The sequence below is a fragment of the Quercus suber genome, unplaced genomic scaffold (assembly GCF_002906115.3).
Source record: "Quercus suber isolate HL8 unplaced genomic scaffold, Cork oak 2.0 scaffold_286, whole genome shotgun sequence".
Classification (NCBI taxonomy): Eukaryota; Viridiplantae; Streptophyta; class Magnoliopsida; order Fagales; family Fagaceae; genus Quercus; species Quercus suber.
The window spans coordinates 698075-718661 of NW_027069742.1; the positions used below are offsets into that span (position 1 = coordinate 698075).

Consider the following 20587-nt stretch of genomic DNA (forward strand, 5'->3'; position numbering starts at 1 on the left):
TGTACATTTGATAACTAGAGAAAACGACAACTTATACAATACTGGATCTTGAGATTTTTCAAGGAATTACACCAGTAAAAGACAAGAGAGAGCTTTTTGGGTAAAAAAACCCTAGATACAAAGGAGGCACACTCTTCTCTCTTTGAAAAGAGTTATTAAAAACGTGCTTAGGGTTCCTTTTATATACTAGAAGAAGTAGATCTGAAACCCTAATCCTTTTTGGGCTTGAACTGCTATTCAGGCCTAATTATATGATTCTCGATCGATCGAGCTTGTCTCTCGATCGGTCGAACTAGGTAGATTCTGAATTCTTCTTTCTACAGTATGTATGTTCTTGAATCTTGACTTAAATCACTTTGAGTATTATTTAATAATACAAATGGACTTTAGGATCCATATCTAGACAAGTTTATGTTCACGATTTGTCAATTGTTTTAAACTTTTAGAACTTAACATATATATATATATATATATTCATAACCAAAATTCATATAATTTATTAATAAGTTTAAATTCATAAATCTTTATCTCATTTAATATGTTAATCTCTAGTTAAAATTTCAACTAGGTAATATTAATAATAATAATAATACAGAATTTATGTTCCTACTTCTTTAATAATAATAATAATAATAATAATATCACAATCAATAAAGTTTGACAAATAAGTACAAATTTTTTTTTCACTTATTAAAAGTTAAAATGCCGTTTGAAGCTTCTTGGCATCAGAGAAAAAAAAAAATTCAAATTTAAATTCTCAAAATTTTATAACAATTCACGTGGGGGTGTTAGGAGGGCACACTGCCACAAGTTACAAAAAGCGAACCACCTTTACTTCTAGTTTTTTACTATTAAAAGTCACAACAAAACGAACAACTAGAGCCTTTAGAAATAAAAACTTAGAGAGGCAGACAGATGGGCATGAAAAAGAAGAAGAATGGCTGGTCACTTTTGGAATAGTGCTCGCGACGGCGGTGTTGTGGGTTACATGGTATTTTCTTTTACTGTTAATTACTTAATTTCTATTTTCTTGTTTTTCTTTTTCTGGCCGGTATTTGATTTTTTTCCAAGTTTTGCCAGTACAACCCGGTAAACTCCGGACCAAAAAGCGGTACAAAATAGCTGTGTTTCTGCACCGGCCAAGGTGCCGTTACAAAAAATTCTGACTGTACAAGCCGGTATGGTACGGTATTGACTCCATTGCTCATAACACCATTAAACTCAATAATGGATTCTCAAAAAACTCGGTAATGAAAATGGTCAGATTTACGTTTAACCCTCACTTCAAAATTGGAAATCCCATTGGTTGTGTGGTTTTAACACACATTTTCATATTTTAAACAATTTTACACACTTTTTCACCCATATATATATCAAAAATATTCAAATAATATTATTCAAACTCCTGTACAGCCCTTATTTTTTGGAAAACGAAAGAGAAAATGAAGATATGTAAAGGAATAATCAACATCTGAACTTGGAAAAGTCACAAAGTCAAAAGAAACGATATTAAATTTGAATTAGAGATGGAAAATTGGATTTGGATTAGTTGGGTCTTTACCAAATAGTTTGACAAAGTCCCGATTAAATTGTCGACCGTGTCCCATAAAATAAAATAAAAAATGTTGACCGTACATTATTCTTCGAAAAAGTACATAATAGGTATTTCCAGAGCACGTAATTGGTAGCACTACGAGAAAGAAAATCGCAATTCTCTATATCTCTTGCTATAAATTCTACTTTGAAATATCAATCAATACACACAGTACAACCTCTAAGTCTAAGCTCCACAACTTTCTTAGTTGGCATGGCACCAACACCAACCTCTCTAGTGTTCAAAGTACAAAGGTGTAAACGAGAACTGGTTGCTCCTGCTAAGCCCACACCCCACGAATTCAAACAACTTTCAGATATTGATGATCAAGAGGGTCTTCGATTTCAAATCCCACTCATACAATTCTATAAATATGATCCCTTAATGAAAGGTAGAGACCCTGTGAGAGTCATTAGGGAGGCACTTGCAAAAACACTTGTGTTTTACTACCCATTCGCTGGCAGACTTAGGGAAGGAGTTGGCCGAAAGCTTGTAGTAGAATGTACTGGTGAGGGTATCATCTTTATTGAGGCTGAAGCTGATGTTACACTTGAACAGTTTGGTGATTCACTTCATCCCCCATTTCCATGTTGGGAGGAGCTCCTCTTTGATGTTCCTGGCTCTGGAGGGATCCTTAATTGCCCATTATTGCTTATTCAGGTACATATACTGCTTATTATAGTCATATATATCATTGTAGGGTCATAATTTACCCTACCTGGATGATTAATTTTTCGTGTTTAGGATCAAAACAACATATAATTTAAAGTTTAAGTAGTGTTTTTAAAAAATAAAAATATTATATATATATATATATTTAACATTTAAAATTTATTCTTCTTACTGTTTGAGAAGAAAGATTACTAAATGTATTTGAGTTTTACTAACATCTATTTTTAAATTGATAATATGACTCTTCAACATAAAGTGTAGAACAATAGAATCTAGTTTATTAAAATCAATAACAACTTCAATAAATAATAAAATTACACAATACAGTCAATATATCCAAACAAAGACTTAAACATATAACTCTTTTTGTTAACTAAGCTACAATGCTCTTAACATACAAAAAGGACTTTAGCACGTAATTCAATAAATTAATACTAACAAAACTAAGATTAATTTTACGTAGAGAATTAAATATCATGATTCAATTTATTTTGTCTTTATAAAGGAGTTCTATGTAAGGTGAAGAGGGCTAAAATCTAATTTCCAATTTTGAGAGAGAGAGAGAGAGAGAGAGAGAGAGAGAGGGCTAAAATCTAATTTCCAATTTTGTGAGAGAGAGAGAGAGAGAGAGAGAGAGAGAGAGATTGTTTGTTGTACAGCCGAACTAAAATTTTGGGGCCATTCTCTCGTAGGGGCCTTAGGTGATGCCTAATTGCAGTAGCCTAAGAATCAGCCGGTAGATAAACTAATAATATGACTATACAAGAACTTGACCTTAGTCTTCCTATTTTTTTTACCTATTCCTAATTTTTATTAAGACCATATTATATATATATATATGAGTTTAAATTACATCTAATTTAACTATAAACAATATTACACTAATAAATAAATTATTATTGAATTTATATTTTGAAAAAATCACTGATGGACTACATGTTTTATATGTTCATAAAATGCATGTCAATTTTCATATCAATCGGATGTTATTTACCATTCGATCCATAAACTCATATTTTATTTATTATTTTAAACTACAAAAACTTGAATTTAAACAATTGATTGATCATGACATGGTTATTGGTCTTTGATTACTTTGAATTTGTAAGCATAGAGAATATACAAAAATAATATAATCCAACGATAGATTTGTCAAAATTCGCATCCAACTAAAAAATATTGAATAGTGTAACATTACTTAAAATTACACCATGTGTAACTTGAACTCAATCCCATAAAATTCGATTGTTACAATGGGAGGAGGAATTTGAACCTAAATGTCTCCCTGATGAAAAAAAAAAAAAAAAAAAAAACTAATAATATGACTATACAAGAACTTGACCTTAGTCTTCCTTTTTTTTTTTTTTACCTATTCCTAATTTTTATTAAGACCATATTATATATATATATATGAGTTTAAATTACATCTAATTTAACTATAAACAATATTACACTAATAAATAAATTATTATTGAATTTATATTTTGAAAAAATCACCGTTTGACTACATATTTTATATGTTCATAACATGCATGTCAATTTTCATATCAATCGGATGTTATTTACCATTCGATCCATAAACTCATATTTTATGTATTATTTTAAACTACAAAAACTTGAATTTAAACAATTGATTGATCATGACATGGTTATTGATCTTTGATTACTTTGAATTTGTAAGCATAGAGAATATACAAAAATAATGTAATCCAACGATAGATTTGTCAAAATTCGCATCAAACTAAAAAATATTGAATAGTGTAACATTACTTAAAATTACACCATGTGTAACTTGAACCCAATCCCATAAAATTCGATTGTTACAATGGGAGGAGGAATTTGAACTTAAATGTCTCCCTTATGAAAAAAGAAAAAAGAAAAAAAAAAAACCTTTGTTTGATAAAATGAGCTCCACATCCTTCAAATATTTGAACTCTTGTAGGAAAAGAAGAAGAAATATTGGTCGTTTGCAAGTGTAGTAGGCTAATAGGAAAGAGAAGAATAGCAAGAAGGTATGTAAGCCATATCACACGAAACTTGGAATTATGAAGCTTCATTGGTTTCAAGCAGAGGTGAAATATTGGTGCATTGATTACCAAAAAAAAGAAATATTGGTTCAAGGCAAAGAGAGATATAGAGTAATATGTTTAGTAGCAAAAATGAGACTTTAAACAGGGGTCCGTTATAGTATGAACAATTTTTTTTTTTTTTTTTTAATGAAAATTATAAGTTTTTATTTTTGCTGCTAGGTCTGACTTTACATTCCATCAAGACAAAGTTTTGCTTTTGTATTCACCGTCCTCATGTAAAACAATGCCGTTTGTCACATTCCTCCACACACCAAAACGCAATTATTATTATTATTATTTTTTGATACGAAAAAGCAATTATTATACTTTAACTGATTCGTTAATGATAAATTAGATTCGTTAATGATAAATTAGAGTAGTAAATTTGTGAGAAAGTAGAAGCTGAACCAAACAAACAAACGTCGTTGGCATCGTATGTTGTTTGATCCTAAACACGCGAAATTATTTATCCAGGTTAGGTAAATTATAAATTCTACTTCAAAAAACATCATAAACTTCCTCATTATTTTTAATACTCTCATTAAGCCCCTTTCTTCTTGGCATGGCACCACCAGCCACCTCTCTAGTGTTCACAATAAGAAGGTGCAAACCAAAACTAGTTGTCCCAGCTAAGCACACACCTCATGAATTCAAACAACTTTCTAATATTAATCACCCTGTGAGAGTCATTAGACACTTGCACAAACACTAGTTTTTTACTACCCATTTGCTGATAGGCTTAGGGAAGGGCTTGTCCGGAAGCTTGTAGTAGAAAAGAATGTATTGGTGAGGGTGTCATGTTTATTGAGGCCAATGCTGATATTACTCTTGAACAGTTTGGTCACACACTTCACCATCCATTCCCAATGCCGATGTTCCTGGCTCTAGGGGCATCATTCATTGCCCGTTATTAGTCATTCAGGTCCATATATATATATATATATATATATAGATGGAAAATTATTGGTAGTTTGTTACCTTGTTCTCTTGAAGGTGGAAAATGCTAACCTTCACAAGTAATAGATATGATTGATGGATGTCAAACAACACGACAAATGAAAGATAAAGTTACATTTTTATAATTGGTGACACATGCATTTAAAGGTTACGTAGTACAATTACAATATATCTCTAGCATCATTCTTTATTAATTACATAAATCATGTTGCCTGGTGATGATTGGCAGGTGACACGTCTCAAGTGTGGTGGTTTCATCTTCGCCCTTCGCCTCAACCACACGATGAGTGATGCTCCAGGAGTGGTGCAATTCATGATGGCAGTGGGCGAGATGGCACGTGGGGCGAGTGCTCCCTCTATCTTACCCGTGTGGCAGAGACATCTCCTTCAAGCAAGGGATCCACCTCACGTGACATGCACACACCAAGAGTACGACGAAATGGTTGCGGACACCATTATTTCAATCCCAGTTGATGACAACATGGCCCACAGTACCATTTTCTTTGGCCCCACGGAGGTGTCCACACTCAGGAGATTCATGCCACATCACTTGAAACAATGCTCCACCTTCGAGTTACTCACCGCATGCATCTGGCGTTGTCGAACCATAGCTCTCCATACAAAACCCCATGAAGTGGTTCGTGTGTTGTGCATTGTCAACGCACATGCTAAATTCGACCCTGCTTTACCCCCTGGTTATTATGGCAACGTTTTTGCGTTCTCTGTTGCGCTCACAACTGCAGGGAAGCTTTGTGAGAATCCATTGGGTTATGCCGTGGAATTGGTGAAGAAGGCGAAGGACAACGTAACAGAGGAGTACATGCGATCGGTTTCTGATCTTATGGTGATTAAGGGTCGGCCCCACTTCTATGGGGTGGGGTCGTACGTTGTGTCGAGTGTGGCACGTGCCAGATTTGGAGAGGTGGACTATGGGTGGGGTAAATCGGTTTACGGTGGACCAGCCAAGGGTGAGGTGGGGGCCATCCCCGGAGTGTCATGCTTTCAAATACCTGGTAAGAATAGTAAAGGAGAGAATGGAATAATGGTGCCAATTTCCCTGCCAGTCCAAGCCATGGAAAGATTCGTAAAGCAGTTGGATTGTTTGTTGAAGGACCAATCCAAGTTTATTGTCTCTAGCTTGTGAGCCCAATTTACCAAGAGTTGGTAAAGTTTGAATTTTATATTGTAGTAGATTAGTGTTTAGGGAAAAATCTATTGCACACAATGTGTATAAAAGTGCAAAAATACACTAAAAACATTACTTTAAGTCTCGTTTTTAGTGTATTTGGGCAGCGTGTATTTGCATACACGGTGTGTAATAAGCATTGCCCTAGTTTTTATAGGGAGTACAGAGTAGTTAATTTCAACTTTAAATTCAAATTTTTATTAGTTTTTTGGTATTTGTTAATTAAGGTTAGATACCCTTTTAAAGTCTTCAAAACTGGTTTGCAAATGACTGTTGTGACTTGAATGCTAGAGTGTGAGATGCCCAGTGCGATGACTGAATGAAGATAGGCAATATGCACGTTCAGTGTGAGAAGCTAAAAATGCAATTGACTGAATGAAAATATAGCAAATACGCATGTGTTATATCTTATGCATTACTGCATATATATTTTACCCCAAAAAAAGGTATTGAATTTTTCATGAAGTTTAAACTGCTTCGTGAGATACTGGCATGATTGTCATCATGTCATGTGATTAGGATATTCTGCACCACCAGATCACAAGGGATAAACCATAAAATTTGGAGAGTGTAATCTAAGCTAGAAAGTTTTTACTCCTGCCTTCAAACCTGTGCCTACTGGCAGTATTTGTATGGAAAAAAAATATGATTGCCTTCATATAAGGATCCGTAACTTAGGTCAAAAATTGCAGAAATTGAAGAGGGCCTGTCACAAGAGAACAGGGTGCTTTAATACAGCAGAACTCTACTTTTTATATATATATATATATATATATATATCTGTGGCGGAGCCAGGATTGTAGTCTTGAGGGGGCAAAATTAAAATAATACAGCAGAACTCTACTTTTTATATATATATATATATATATATATATCTGTGGCGGAGCCAGGATTGTAGTCTTGAGGGGGCAAAATTAAAAGATGATATTAAAAGTGAAATTAATCTAAAAAAATATTAATCAACAATAATAACAAAATAAATAAACAAATAAAAAATTGTAAGCAAATATGAATATATTTCATATTATTAAAATAAATAAACAAAAATAACCCATCCATAGCTACTAAAAAATTTACAAACTGATGGAGTAAGAATGTGATTAGTATTACTTAAAAAATATAATAAATAAACGTTTGAAATGATTTTTTTGTAATTTGTGACATGTCAATTTGTAAGACATAAGTTGTAAAATTTGTAGTATTTCTAGCATCATTCAAGGATAAAATGCTATGAAAAGTATCATAAATAATAAAAATGGTGTAAATAATGATATAAAATAAAAAATAGTGACATAGGTGCAAGTTGCAGTAGGACAAGACAAAAGCAATGATTTGGTCACTTTCAACAAGTAAAAGTCTTTTTTTCTTTTACTTTTTCATTTTTTTTTTCCTCCATGTCAGTATATAACTATTTTAGACTCCTATTACTAAAAACTTTGAGGAGTCAGGGGGGGCAAGTGCCCCCCCTCGCCCCCCTCTGGCTCCGCTAGTGATATATATATATACATGGAAAATGATAGAGTTACAAACAAATTGCTGATATGGTAAATAGTTATTAGTAATTAAAAAAAATAATATTAGTGATAAGTCCAGATAAAAACAGCAAGAATTTACTACAACAACAATTTATAAAAATGTTGTAAAAAAGTTTGTGCCTATAGTATTAATTACTCATATATGCACATGTACAGCAATGACCGCAGAACTCAAAAGGTAATTAATTACTAATTACAACTTACTGGTTTTAGTTTGGCCTTAATACACTTTATTTCTACAAACTTTTTATTTGCTTCATTTTGACTTCCTAAGATTTGGATTGAAATAAAATAGTGCAAAAGCTTTTGAAGCTTTGATCTATGAACTCTAACAGTTTCATTTAATCCAAACTTTAGAAACAATAAATAAATAAAAGAAAAAAGAAAGAAGATCTGTTTTTTATTATTATTATTTTTTTTTTTAACCATACAATCAAATGTAACAATTGAAAATTTATAAAGTTGTGATAGGCCATACGAAAGGAAAAAAAAATTATAAATTATAGTATATTTTTAATACTAGTATTTAAGAGCATAATTAATTGATTCATAAAAATTTAAATAATTTGTATTTACTAAAAACCAAATGGACAGCGTTGTTTGGTAGCAGAAAACGTGAAACATACTCCCACGTGAATTATCTCTGGAAGATAAGGAACGGGTGGAGGCAATTAAAACATATGAAAACAAGACAAAAGTGTCTCTAGGTGGGTGGGAAGAGTAAAATCATATGGGGCCTAGTTGGGATTATGATAAAGATATAAGTGAAAAAAAATTATGTAAATTGGTCCATAATTACTAAAAATAAAAGATAATATAATTCTAGTATAATATGTTTTTATATTACTATATATTAGGTTAATATTAGGCATGTTCAGGATCTAATCGGTGTCGATGAAACTGGCCGATGTCAAACCGATCCGACTGTTTCCAAGCCTCTCCGCAAGTATCCGGCGCGGTGATTGGCGGCGATATGGGCAAACCGAAGACGACCGATGCGGCGAGCAGTGGCTATTTTGCACTCCGACGAGAAACCGCACCGCACCGATATATATATATATACACACACACACAAACACTATGATTTAAAATATATATATATATATATATATATATATATCAGTGTAAGAGAAGAAAGCTAAAAGCTGAAAGCTAGAAATGAAAACTGAAAGCAAGGTAGAAGAAGAAGAAGGAAACGACACTGGGTAAGTTAAGAAAAAAAGTTAGGTTTTTTTAAAAAAAAAAAAAATAATAATATAATCTGCCACTAAAATGACATTGTTTTAGTGCCTGATATTAAATTTTAATACCAACTCCAAAACGACATCGTTTTATCATCAGATTAAAAAAAAAAAAAACTATTGTAAGCTACTAACGATGACGTTTTAATTTTAAACCCTAGGATTAAAAAAAAAAAACAGGCAGGTGTGGATTTTCACGGGACATTCAGTCCTGTTATTAAACCTGCTACAGTGAGACTAGTCCTAGCTATTGCTATGAGCTATCAATGGGAATTGAGATAACTTGATGTGTTAAATGCTTTCCTTCATGGCTATCTCAAAAAAGAAGTCTATATGCATCAACCCCCAAGATATATTGACTCTGCTCATTCAGATTATGTTTTTAAGTTACATAAGTCCCTTTATGGTCTTAAAAAGGCACCTAGGGCATGGTTTGAAAGGTTTTCATTTCATTTGCTTCATCTAGGCTTCATTGCTTCTATGGCAGATAGTTCCTTATTTGTTTATAGCTCAGATCATACCATCAACTGTCTTTTCTTGTATGTGGATGATATCATTGTTACTGGCAATGATACTACTCAGATTCACAATGTGATTACAGCTTTGGGTCAAGTGTTTGAGCTGAAGGATTTGGGGCTTTTTAATTACTTCTTAGGCATTCAAATTACCAGGACATCTCATGGTCTCACCCTAACGTAGTTCAAATATGCCTATGATGTGTTGCACAGATTCAATATGGAAAATTCGAAGCCTACTAAAACACCCTCATGCCCTTCCACGAGGCTAGTTCCTCATGATGGAGTCACACTTTCTGATCCTACTCAGTATAGGAGCATGGTTGGTGCTCTGCAATATTTGACCTTCACTCGTCCAGATATAGCTTTCAGTGTGCATCAATTATGCAGTTCATGAGTCATCCTACCACTACATATTTTGAGACTGCTAAACGAGTTCTGTGTTATATCAGAGGCACATTACACTTTGGGATTTCTTTTACTCCAGGACCTTTAACTCTCACTGCATTTTCAAATGCTGATTGGGCTGGGGACCCTACGGATCGTCATTCTACTACAGGATTACTTGTCTTTCTTGGGCCTAATCCTATCTCTTGGTCTGCCAAGAAGCAAAGTACTGTTTCTCGTTCTCCAACAGAGGTTGAATATCGTGCTTTGGCTACCAAAGCAACTGAATTATCTTGGTTGCGTACTTTATTTAAGGAGCATCGTATTTACCTTTCTCATATTCCAATCTTTTGGTGCGATAATGTTTCAGCTATTGCATTTTTTCCTAATCCAGTCTTCCATTCTCGCACCAAACATCTTGAGGTGGATTATCACTTCACTCATGAAAAGGTTCTTCACAAACAATTACAAATTGGATTTGTTTCAGGTCGAGATAATTTTGCAAATATTTTCACTAAGTCCCTCCCTGCTCCTTTGTTTCATGTTCATCATTCCAAACTTTTGGTTGATTCCTCCCCCACCAGTTTGAGAGGGGATGTTAAGCACAGTCCTACATCTATGAAGAAGAAGCCCAAACATGAAGAATAAGAAGAATAGTAAATGCACCGTTTCACTTAATATAGGTGGCAACCAAACGCAACGTTTTGTTTACTGAGGCTTGTTCTGGTTTTAAGTAAATGGTTTGTTTGGTTCTATTCAAAGGGACGTTAGATTAGGCATGAGATTTAGCTGGTGGTTTAGCTTAACAGGTTTGACAAACTTCCCCATTTCCAGGAGTTAGATCTGCATAATGTGGGCGGTTAATTTAATTAATCTTGTGTATATAAAGTGCTCAGTGAGCCTTACTGATCTTTATGTAATTCAGTATTATCAATACAAATTTTCAGATTCATCTTCTCTCTCTCTCTCTCTCATATATTTTCTTGTCTGTGCTTTTAGCCGTGATTGTTGACTTATATTCACTATTACTCAATCTGTGATACTGGGTCTTTCATCACTCTCTTTCTCTCCCTCACTCACTCTTGTCTGTCTCCCTCTTCCAGACTCCCAATCTCGGCAAAATCTTCAGTTCTTCACAGCTCCTCTCTCTTTCTCTCCTCAACTTCCGTAAGTTTCTATTGATGTTTTGACTTCAGAGTTCAGATGCTTCTCCTTACAAATGCAATGCTTTCTACCAGGTTTGTTTATGTAATTTATTTTCAATGGTGTTTGGTTGATCTTTTACGAGTTTGGTTTAGTTTTTTGTTTGGATTTTTTGTGATTGGAAATGGGTTATGTTTGAGAAAATATTGTGAATTTGCTTGTAGTTTTCTTTTGTTTTTTTTTAAAGAATATTTGGTTTTTCTTTTTTTTTTTTTTTTTTTTTTTTTTTTTTTTTTTTTTTTTTTAATGAGCATGATATGGTTTGGGGTTGTTAATTGCATTGTGTTTGGTACCTAAAAAAAATGATAAATTAACCGAACTAACCGCACCGAACCGGTACCTTGCATTGCACCTTGTGTAGATCGGTTCCCAACCTTCCACAGATGAGGTGCGGTTAGGGATGAGGAAAAATTGCCCCTGTAGGTGTGGTGCAAAAAAGCCTTCCAAAACAGGCCGCATTGCACCATGTACAACCCTAGTTAATATATTGGGACTATTTGAGATTATATATATATATATATAATATATATATGGATAAAACTTAGGCATAGTACCTTAGGTGCTGTTCTTTAGGTTCTCATCTTAAGATTCAGTAATGTGGCTACTTAACTTAAAAATACACTTCTATCTCATGAGAAAAAATCCATATGGCAAAATTTTAAAGGGAAACCTAAAGAATAGCATTTAAGTACTGTACCTAAGTCTTACTATATATATCTAAAGTAGCAGTAATTCTGAAATAGTACACAGTATAAACTGGTACCAAAATATTTTGTTTCTTTGGCCAATGGAAATAGGTAGGGCTGTACACGGTGCAATGTGGCAGGTTTTTGTGGCCGTTTCTACACCACACCAGAACCTTCAGTTTCCTAAAAACCCAAGCCACTACCATGCCTAATGAACCGCTCTATGACAACATCGGTGGCGATTCCAGTCGGCGCAGTGGTCGGTGTCCACCTGTCTATCACACACATAGAGAGGAAGACAGATCTAAAACCAAAATCGAACTCAGAAAACTCAAGGATTCAAACCACAAATCAAAACTTAGATCAAATCTAAATATCAAAAGATTCAAAACCCACTATTAAAACCCAAACAAGCTAAAGATTCTTTGGACTAACCATCGATTGACTCACCTGCAAAGTCTAATTGACCACCAGGCGATGGAGGCAGAGACAACAACTTGAAGATTTGACCTAGGTGGCAGCAAAAGCAGAGGTGGCTTGAAGATAAAAAGTTGAAAATGGTGGTGGGTTGTTGTGGGTGGGGATGGAAATCTTAGATCTGACTTGAAGGGGGTAGAAATCTCAAGTTTTTATATATAAAAGCAAATTGATTTGGTTCGCTGTTCATCGAAATCCAAAAACCTTCGCCGACAACTATAACGGCTGACTTCAGTGCTTGAAAATTGCTGCCAACCACCGGCGGTGGAGGTTTGAGGCGGGTGGATCGGTTCGGCTCTGGCCAGTTTCGTCGTTGGCGGGCAGTGCCTATACAGCCCTAGAAATAGCCTACGGTATGGTATTGACTTCTTGAATTTAGTAACACTAATTGGAGTTTTTATAATAAGTTTTCTATATATATATATATATATATACTACAACCGCCTAACTAGGAGTCTTGGCTCTATTCCAATTTATATGGAAGTAATAACCAATCAATCATAGTCTACCACGTAATAAGAATTGTGACAAAAATTGTGAATTAGTTTGTAGTAATAAAAGACTCTTTAGACACTCTATGAATATATCCTTATATTTTAACTATATTTTGTTATATATTTCTTTTATACATCAAACTTCATTGAAAAAAATAGAAAAAAAAAATTTATCAAGCTTTTTTATATTGAAAAATTATAAAAGAAATATAAATATAAAGATATTAATTCGAGAAAAAAAAAATACAAAAAAATGTTACCATTGAAGAGTGTTAAAAGTTCAAATTTTATATAATTATTTATTATTTTTCATAAAATGAGGGTATAAGAAAAAACATTTAGAAATAATTAATTATATATTAAACTCTTTAATTTGCTATGGTTTTGAGGTTAAACTTTAAAGTTTTAAATGCACAATGGTTACTATATGGTCTAAAATAAATTGTTTTATAATAATCATTTTATGAGTTTAACAAAAATCTTAGGATTGTATTACGTAGGAGTACTAGAAAATCATTAAATGAGAATTCTCAGTAAAATTTTGACCATTAAAAAAATAAAACAAAAATACACTAAGAAATAATTGTTTTATGGGACTTAAGTGATAATGCATGCCATCCTCTCATGTTCCCTGCCGATTGTACTTTTGTTTGTCATTTTTCACCTTCCAACAATGATTGATGGATAAGAAAATTCAATCTTTTACATCCACATGTTCTTTTCGATCTGTAGATCTCTCTCAATTCGTCTCCGGGAGAGTCTTTTTATTAAAAGGTGAAAGTGCGTTGTAATTTATCCTTCTTTTTTCGGTTAAAATTTATCCTTCACTTGCTTGCTATAAATTCTACTTCGAAAAACATCGTAACTCACACTACTGCAACAACCACTAAAAACTTCCTCATTATTCTTATATACTCTCATCAAACCCCCTTTCTTCTTGGCATGGCACCACAAGCCACCTCTCTAGTATTCATAGTAAGAAGACGCAAACCAGAACTAGTTGTCCCAGCTAAGCCCACACCCCATGAATTCAAACAACTTTCTGATATTGATGACCAAGAGGGTCTTCGATTTCAAATTCCATTCATACAATTCTATAAATATGATCCCTCAATGAAAGGTAGAGACCCTGTGAGAGTCATTAGAGAGGCACTTGCACAAACACTTGTGTTTTACTACCCATTTGCTGGTAGGCTTAGGGAAGGACCTGGCCGAAAGCTTGTAGTAGAATGTACTGGTGAGGGTATCATCTTTATTGAGGCTGATGCTGACGTTACACTTGAACAATTTGGTGATACACTTCAACCCCCATTTCCATGCTGGGAGGAGCTCCTTTTTGAAGTTCCTGGCTCTAGAGGAATCCTTAATTGCCCATTATTGCATATTCAGGTACATATATCTAAGTTGTTGAATCATTGGATGATTATAACAAGAAAAAAAATGCTCCAGCTTGTTAAAGTTTCCCACCATTATTGGAAAGATTATTTTGCCTGAAAACCACATGACAAATTTAAAAGAAACTTTTTAAAGTAAGTCGACGATACAACTTCTGTTGTGACTTGCTAGGGCAACTGATATGAATGTTGGAAAAAAAAAGTTATGGAATGTGGAAGTGATTATTTAGTATCCATAGTCAATTATTTCAACAAGTTGTATAAAAAATTATGTCAGGAGAAGAAAAAAGAACTACTATAAATTTATTTGTTAGTGAATTTCGTTAGTGTTTTCACTGAAAGTGAATTTCCTTAGTTACAGCTATTTAAAACAACTTTTTTATTGAGTGCAACTTTTAGTCATGCAAGGCAACTTCACGAATTTTGGGTTCAAAGGCAAAAATTAAATTGCGGCATTTAATATATTTACATATTGAAATAATTTATTTTTTTCATACTTCAAAACTACACTTTTTTTTCTAGATACAAATTTAGTAGTTGAATTTTTGTATTCAAATTTATCTAGAGAAAATTTTTTAGGCTCAATCAAATTTTTTATTATTCTTACTTTTTTTGTTTTTTATATCCATGTGTATGTTTTTTTGGTAGCCATTTATGATTTAACACTGCACTTTGTGGTGTGGTTTAGCTAAAATTATAACTGCACCGCACCTTGTTTTTGCGGTTACATATGAGGTGTAGTGTGGTTTAGAGTTTAGTCAAAACTATAACCGCAACGCACTTCATTTTTGCAGTCACATGTGCGATACTATATATAAGATGCGGTTTGAAATTGGTATATTTTTCAAATTTTGGGCTTTTCCTACTCAGCCCAAAACTAATTTTTCCCCTTTTTTTGGGCAAAGTTTTAAATTATTGAGCTAGTTTTTCTTTATTTTGGATTGGCTTTTCTAGTCAACACTTGCTAGGATTATTAAACTTTTTTTTTTTTGAAAACTAGAGTTATTAAACTATTAATAATATATTTAATATTAAAACCAAATAAATATATTAATATATAAAAAGGGTACGGTGCGGTACGGTTTGTGTAGTTTTCTTATTATAAAACTGCAAACCGCACTGCACTATGTGGTGCAGTGCGGTGCGATGCGGTTATGTCATTTTGCGGGCGGTTTTGGTGCAGTTTATGCGGTTGGTGAACACCCCTAATTATTACTTCTTCTTCTTTTTTTTTAATATCCATGTGTATATTTTTTGGTAGACATTTATGATTTAAAAATAGTTACAACCAAAAGAAACTCTATTTATAAAATTATAATATATAATTAGAATCAAAACAACTTCAAGTAATAGAGCCTTTTTGATAAAATGTATTATTGTAGCTTCACTTAACTATGAAAATATCTTATAGTCTCAATTTGCATAAATAAAAAAGTATTCATTACATTACTCAATGAATTAGATAAAACAACACAATACAATTGAAATATACACTATCTATTGGGTTAAGCAACCAAATACTAAAAAATTTTAATGAAATTATATTTTAATATCTTTAAATAAATTTTAATTATAAATTTATTTACCATTACTTAGTTATATAGTTATTTGATTTTTTTTTAACGAATATTTTTTGTTAACAACTATAGTGTGTGTGTGTGTGAATGCGTGTGTTTATATATATATTTTTTAATTTTTAAAATATGGCAGTGGACATGGCTGTGTAAAGTGACAAACCAACTAATTTGGTTAAAAACAAAATTTGGCTCCAAACTTGTTTGTATCTAATGGCTACATATTCCCACTAAAAAAATCAATATAACTACGTATTTTGAAAATCTAATTATTGGATTCCATATTATTTATGTTTGTGCCAATTGAAAGTTGTTTATTATCTGATCCATAAAATTATTTTTTATTCATAATTTTAGATTACAAAAACTTGAAATTTAAACATTTAATTGATAATATAACTATTGATTTTTTATTTTTTAGAAATTTTACAAGTTTAGAGGATATAGAAAAAAAAAATGTAATCCAATGATGGTTTTGTCAAAATTCACATCAAATAAAAAAATATTGAGTGGAATTGTACTAATTAGCTAACACTAAGTTTGTAGCAAAACTTTATCCTTAAATTAACAAAGAAATATATATACACACACATGTACTGTCCTTTTTATAGTCTACTTAATTAGTACTTTTATGGTGAGTTTGGTTCAGCTTTTTAAAATTTGGCATTTTGAAAAAGTGGAGTTTTCAAAAAGTGACAAACCAACTAATTTAGTTGAAAAAAATTTTGGCTCCAAACTTATTTGTACCTAACAGCTACATATTCCCACTAAAAAAATCAACATGACTACGTATTTTGAAAATCTAACTGTTGAATTCCATATTATTTATGTTTGTGCCAATTGAAAGTTGTTTATTATTTGATCCATAAAATTATTTTTTATTCATAATTTTATATTACAAAAACTTGAAATTTAAACATTTGATTGATGATATAACTATTGATTTTTTATTTTTTAGAAATTTTGCAAGTATAGAGGATATAGAAAAGAAAAAAAAAATCCAATGATGGTTTTGTCAAAATTCACATCAAATAAAAAAAATTGAGTGGAATTGTACTAATTAGCTTACACTAAGTTTGTAGCAAACATTTATCCTTTAATTAACAAAGAAATATATATACACACATATGTACTGTCCTTTTTATAATATACTTAATTAGTACTTTTAGGGTGAGTTTGGTTCAACTTTTTAAAATTTGGCTTTTTGAAAAAGTGGAGTTTTCAAAAAGTGATTTTTGAAAAAGTTGAGTGTTTGGTAAAAGCTATTAAAAATATTTTTAAAAAAAATTGAATGTTTAGATAGCACTTATAAAAGTGGTGGTTTGAGTGGTAAATTACCAAAAAAAACAGTGTATATATAAAGGAGTTTATTTCATACTTGAATCAAATACTTCATAATACTTAAATCAATTTTTCTCTTTCTAAAAAAGTTATTTTTTTCTCATCAATATTAGTTAATAATAACCTACCACTTAAGATTTATTGTGAAAGTATTGTGATAATTGATACTGATTTTAATTTGAACATACTATTACAATTATTTTTTTCTCTTTCTAAAAAAAATTATTTTTTTCTCACCAATATTAGCTAATAATAACCTACTACTTAAAATTTATTGTTAAAATATTGTGAAAATATTATGATAATTGATACTAATTTTAATTTGAATGTACTATTAAATTTTTTTTCTCTTTCTAAAAAAATTATTTTTTTCTCACCAATATTAGCTAATAATAACCTACCACTTAAGATTTATTGTGAAAGTATTGTAAAAATATTGTGATAGCATTTCTCGATTTTAATTTCTTATTCTTTATTTTTTTTTCCTTTTTTTTTCTTTTCACCCGTATTTCCTTCTTTTTTTTCCCCCTCTTTTTTTCTCCTCCACACACGTACCCTTACTTTTTTTTTTCTTTTTTTCCTTCTTTCCTCTTTTTTCCCTACCACTTCCTCCACAATCCAGAACATTCCAGAACATTCCACCCAGAACCTCTTTCTTTTTTTTTTTCTTTTTTTTTTCTTTCTCCCTTTTCTCTTGCCACACAGAGCCTCCCTATCACTTCCTTCACATATTACTGGCAGTACCCAGTACCTACACTTCAAGAAGACTAGTACCCACACTTCAAGTACCCAGTACCCACACTTTAACTCTAAATTTTGAAACACAGTGGGCAATTTGGGAAGAAGACGAAGAAGAAAGAAGAAGAAGACGAAGAAGATCGGTTCGGATTGGTCAAGAGAAACATTTACTTGCAGCAGCACGATTCAGATTGTATAGCAGCATGGAGGAGAGGCTTGTGCTTGAAGATGAGATGAGAGGAAGCCATGACTTTCTAGCTACAGATCTTGATTTATCAAATTTCAGTAAAATGTGGAGTGCAATTTGGTAATTGCACACAAAGTCCAACGGATATAAATCAACGTGCATGGGCTTTTTCCAAAATGCACCTCAGAGCTCTTTTTATGGCTTGTGTGTTCTCTTCACAAACCCAAAACACAACTTTTTCCAAAAAATTGCGTTTTATACTAACCAAACAGGCTTTTTGTTTAGCTTTTTTCAAAACGGCTTTTTGGTTTGGGAAAGTTGAAACAAATAGGCACTTACTCTCATTAAAACTTTTTGAGTCCTATCAAAAAAAAAAAAAAAAAAAAACACTTTTTGAATACTTTCACCTTGTTAAAAAAAACAAAGAAACTACTTTCACGGTACTTTCTTGTCTACAATAGTACAACTTGACAATTGACTTTTTGTATTAATTTGTGTCAAAAATTACTTTTGTTCAATGTTTCTTTAACATATATTATGAATTGTAATTATAGGTTTTTTTTTTCCTAAATCGAAAAGTAGAATCTCCTTTTGCCAATCCTACTATCTAATCCTCGAACACTTGGTAAAATCTCAATTTTGATAGCCTTGATCATAGATATGTCTTTTTCAATAATGTCATTGTGTTGATTTGACCTAGTAGGTGACACGCCTCAAGTGCGGTGGATTCATCTTCGCCATTGGTCTTAACCACGCCATAAGTGACGGAATCGGACTTGTCCAATTCCTGATGGTCGTAGGCGAGGTAGTGCGTGGTGCAAGTTCCCCATCCATTCTACCTGTATGGCAAAGACATCTCCTTAATGCGCGTGACCCACCGCGTGTGACATACGCGCATCCTGAGTACGACGAAGTGGTTGACACTAAGGGCGCCATTATCCCTCTCGATGACATGTCCCATCGCTTCTTCTTCTTCGGACCAACTGAGATTTCCGCCCTCCGTAAATTTGTGCCACACCACCTAAGTCAATGCTCTACATTTGAGTTACTCACAGCCTATCTCTGGCGTTGTCGCACCATAGCGATCCAACCTGACCTAGATGAGGAGGTCCGCATTATTTGCGCAATCAATGCATCTACAAAACTCAATCCTCCATTACCAACCGGTTATTACGGTAATAGCTTTGCATTGTCTGGGGCAGTTACGACTGCAGAGAAACTGTGTAAGAAACCATTGGGTTATGCTTTGGAATTGGTGAAGAAAGCGAAGAATAAGGTAAATGAGGAGTACATGCGGTCATTGGCTGATATGTTGGTCATTAGGGGTAGGCCCCACTTTACTGTGGTGAGGACCTTCCTTGTGTCAGATTTGACACGTGCCGGGTTTAAAAAGGTAGATTTTGGGTGGGGCAAACCAGTTTATGGTGGGCCAGCCAAAGGTGGGGTTGGGGCTATACCTGGTGTGATTTGCACATTTATTCCTGTCAAGAATGGTATGGGAAATGATGGTATTGTCGTTCCGATTTGCTTGCCAGCTCCAGCTATGGAAATGTTCGTTAAGGAGCTGGATGTGTTGTCCAAGTTTATTGTCTCTAGCTTGTAAAATGTAAATCCACTCAATGACTCAGTGTGATAAATAAGAGATGTTGTGTATGACATCGGAGTATAGAATATACGTCGGAGTGTGATCATGTGTAGCCACATCTAAACTCTAGTTTGTAAAATTATGATGTGGTGCAATATTAGTATCTAATTCCTTGTTTGTAAAATTATGATGTGACACAATATTATTGGAGGCTATAGAATTAAATTTGGATTTTATTTTGTGGCTAAAATGTAAAGTGCACCTTCCAAGTTTGACTAAAATTCATTTCAGTCATATAATTTTATTTTCATCCAATTAAAACCTCTAATTCCAAGTTTCAAATCTAATTTACATTTTAGCTTCTTCTTTTTTTTCTTTTTCTTTTTAAATTGTAACTAAGGTCTCAAGTTTTGATTAAAATAATATTATTTTATATGACTCATCATTTATTAAATACCAAACACACTATTTTACATAAATATTTTTCAGAAGAACACTATTACACATAAATGGTTATTAAAATATTTGCATTCTCTCTCTATCTTAATATATATTTAGGAAAAATATTACATCATTTAATATTTGTTGTTTTGGACCCGTTTGTGGCGGAGCTATGTCAAGACTCATTTTCCATTTTCTACCATAACCACATTTGATTCTTGCAGCGGGATTTATAATGTATTACATAACCAGAGTACAACTATAAAAGAGTCTAACCTTTGTAATATTATTTTCGTGTGTCCTAATAAGTT

At 32.7% G+C, this 20587-nt stretch overlaps 2 protein-coding genes across 2 annotated transcripts; both read left to right on the top strand.

Moving 5' to 3' along the window:
- Positions 1–1718: 1718 nt before the first annotated feature.
- On the top strand, positions 1719–6733 carry LOC112029064 (benzyl alcohol O-benzoyltransferase). The gene is made up of 2 exons (XM_024061758.2): positions 1719–2254; positions 5522–6733. Exons 1-2 carry the CDS (start codon positions 1808–1810, stop codon positions 6434–6436), a joined length of 1362 nt encoding a protein of 453 aa, XP_023917526.2. The 5' UTR covers positions 1719–1807; the 3' UTR covers positions 6437–6733.
- Positions 6734–13930: 7197 nt separating this feature from the next.
- On the top strand, positions 13931–20044 carry LOC112038657 (benzyl alcohol O-benzoyltransferase). Its single transcript, XM_024071487.2, has 2 exons — positions 13931–14405; positions 18954–20044. Exons 1-2 carry the CDS (start codon positions 13959–13961, stop codon positions 19851–19853), a joined length of 1347 nt encoding a protein of 448 aa, XP_023927255.1. The 5' UTR covers positions 13931–13958; the 3' UTR covers positions 19854–20044.
- The last annotated feature ends 543 nt before the right edge of the window (positions 20045–20587 follow it).

Excerpts from the sequence above, each read along its gene's own strand:
- LOC112029064 (XM_024061758.2), top strand. The coding sequence starts at position 1,808 with ATGGCACCAACACCAACCTCTCTAGTGTTCAAAGTACAAAGGTGTAAA. Across the intron at positions 2,255-5,521 it reads GCCCATTATTGCTTATTCAG|GTGACACGTCTCAAGTGTGG; the intron begins GTACATATACTG and ends GATGATTGGCAG.
- LOC112038657 (XM_024071487.2), top strand. The coding sequence starts at position 13,959 with ATGGCACCACAAGCCACCTCTCTAGTATTCATAGTAAGAAGACGCAAA. Across the intron at positions 14,406-18,953 it reads GCCCATTATTGCATATTCAG|GTGACACGCCTCAAGTGCGG; the intron begins GTACATATATCT and ends TTGACCTAGTAG.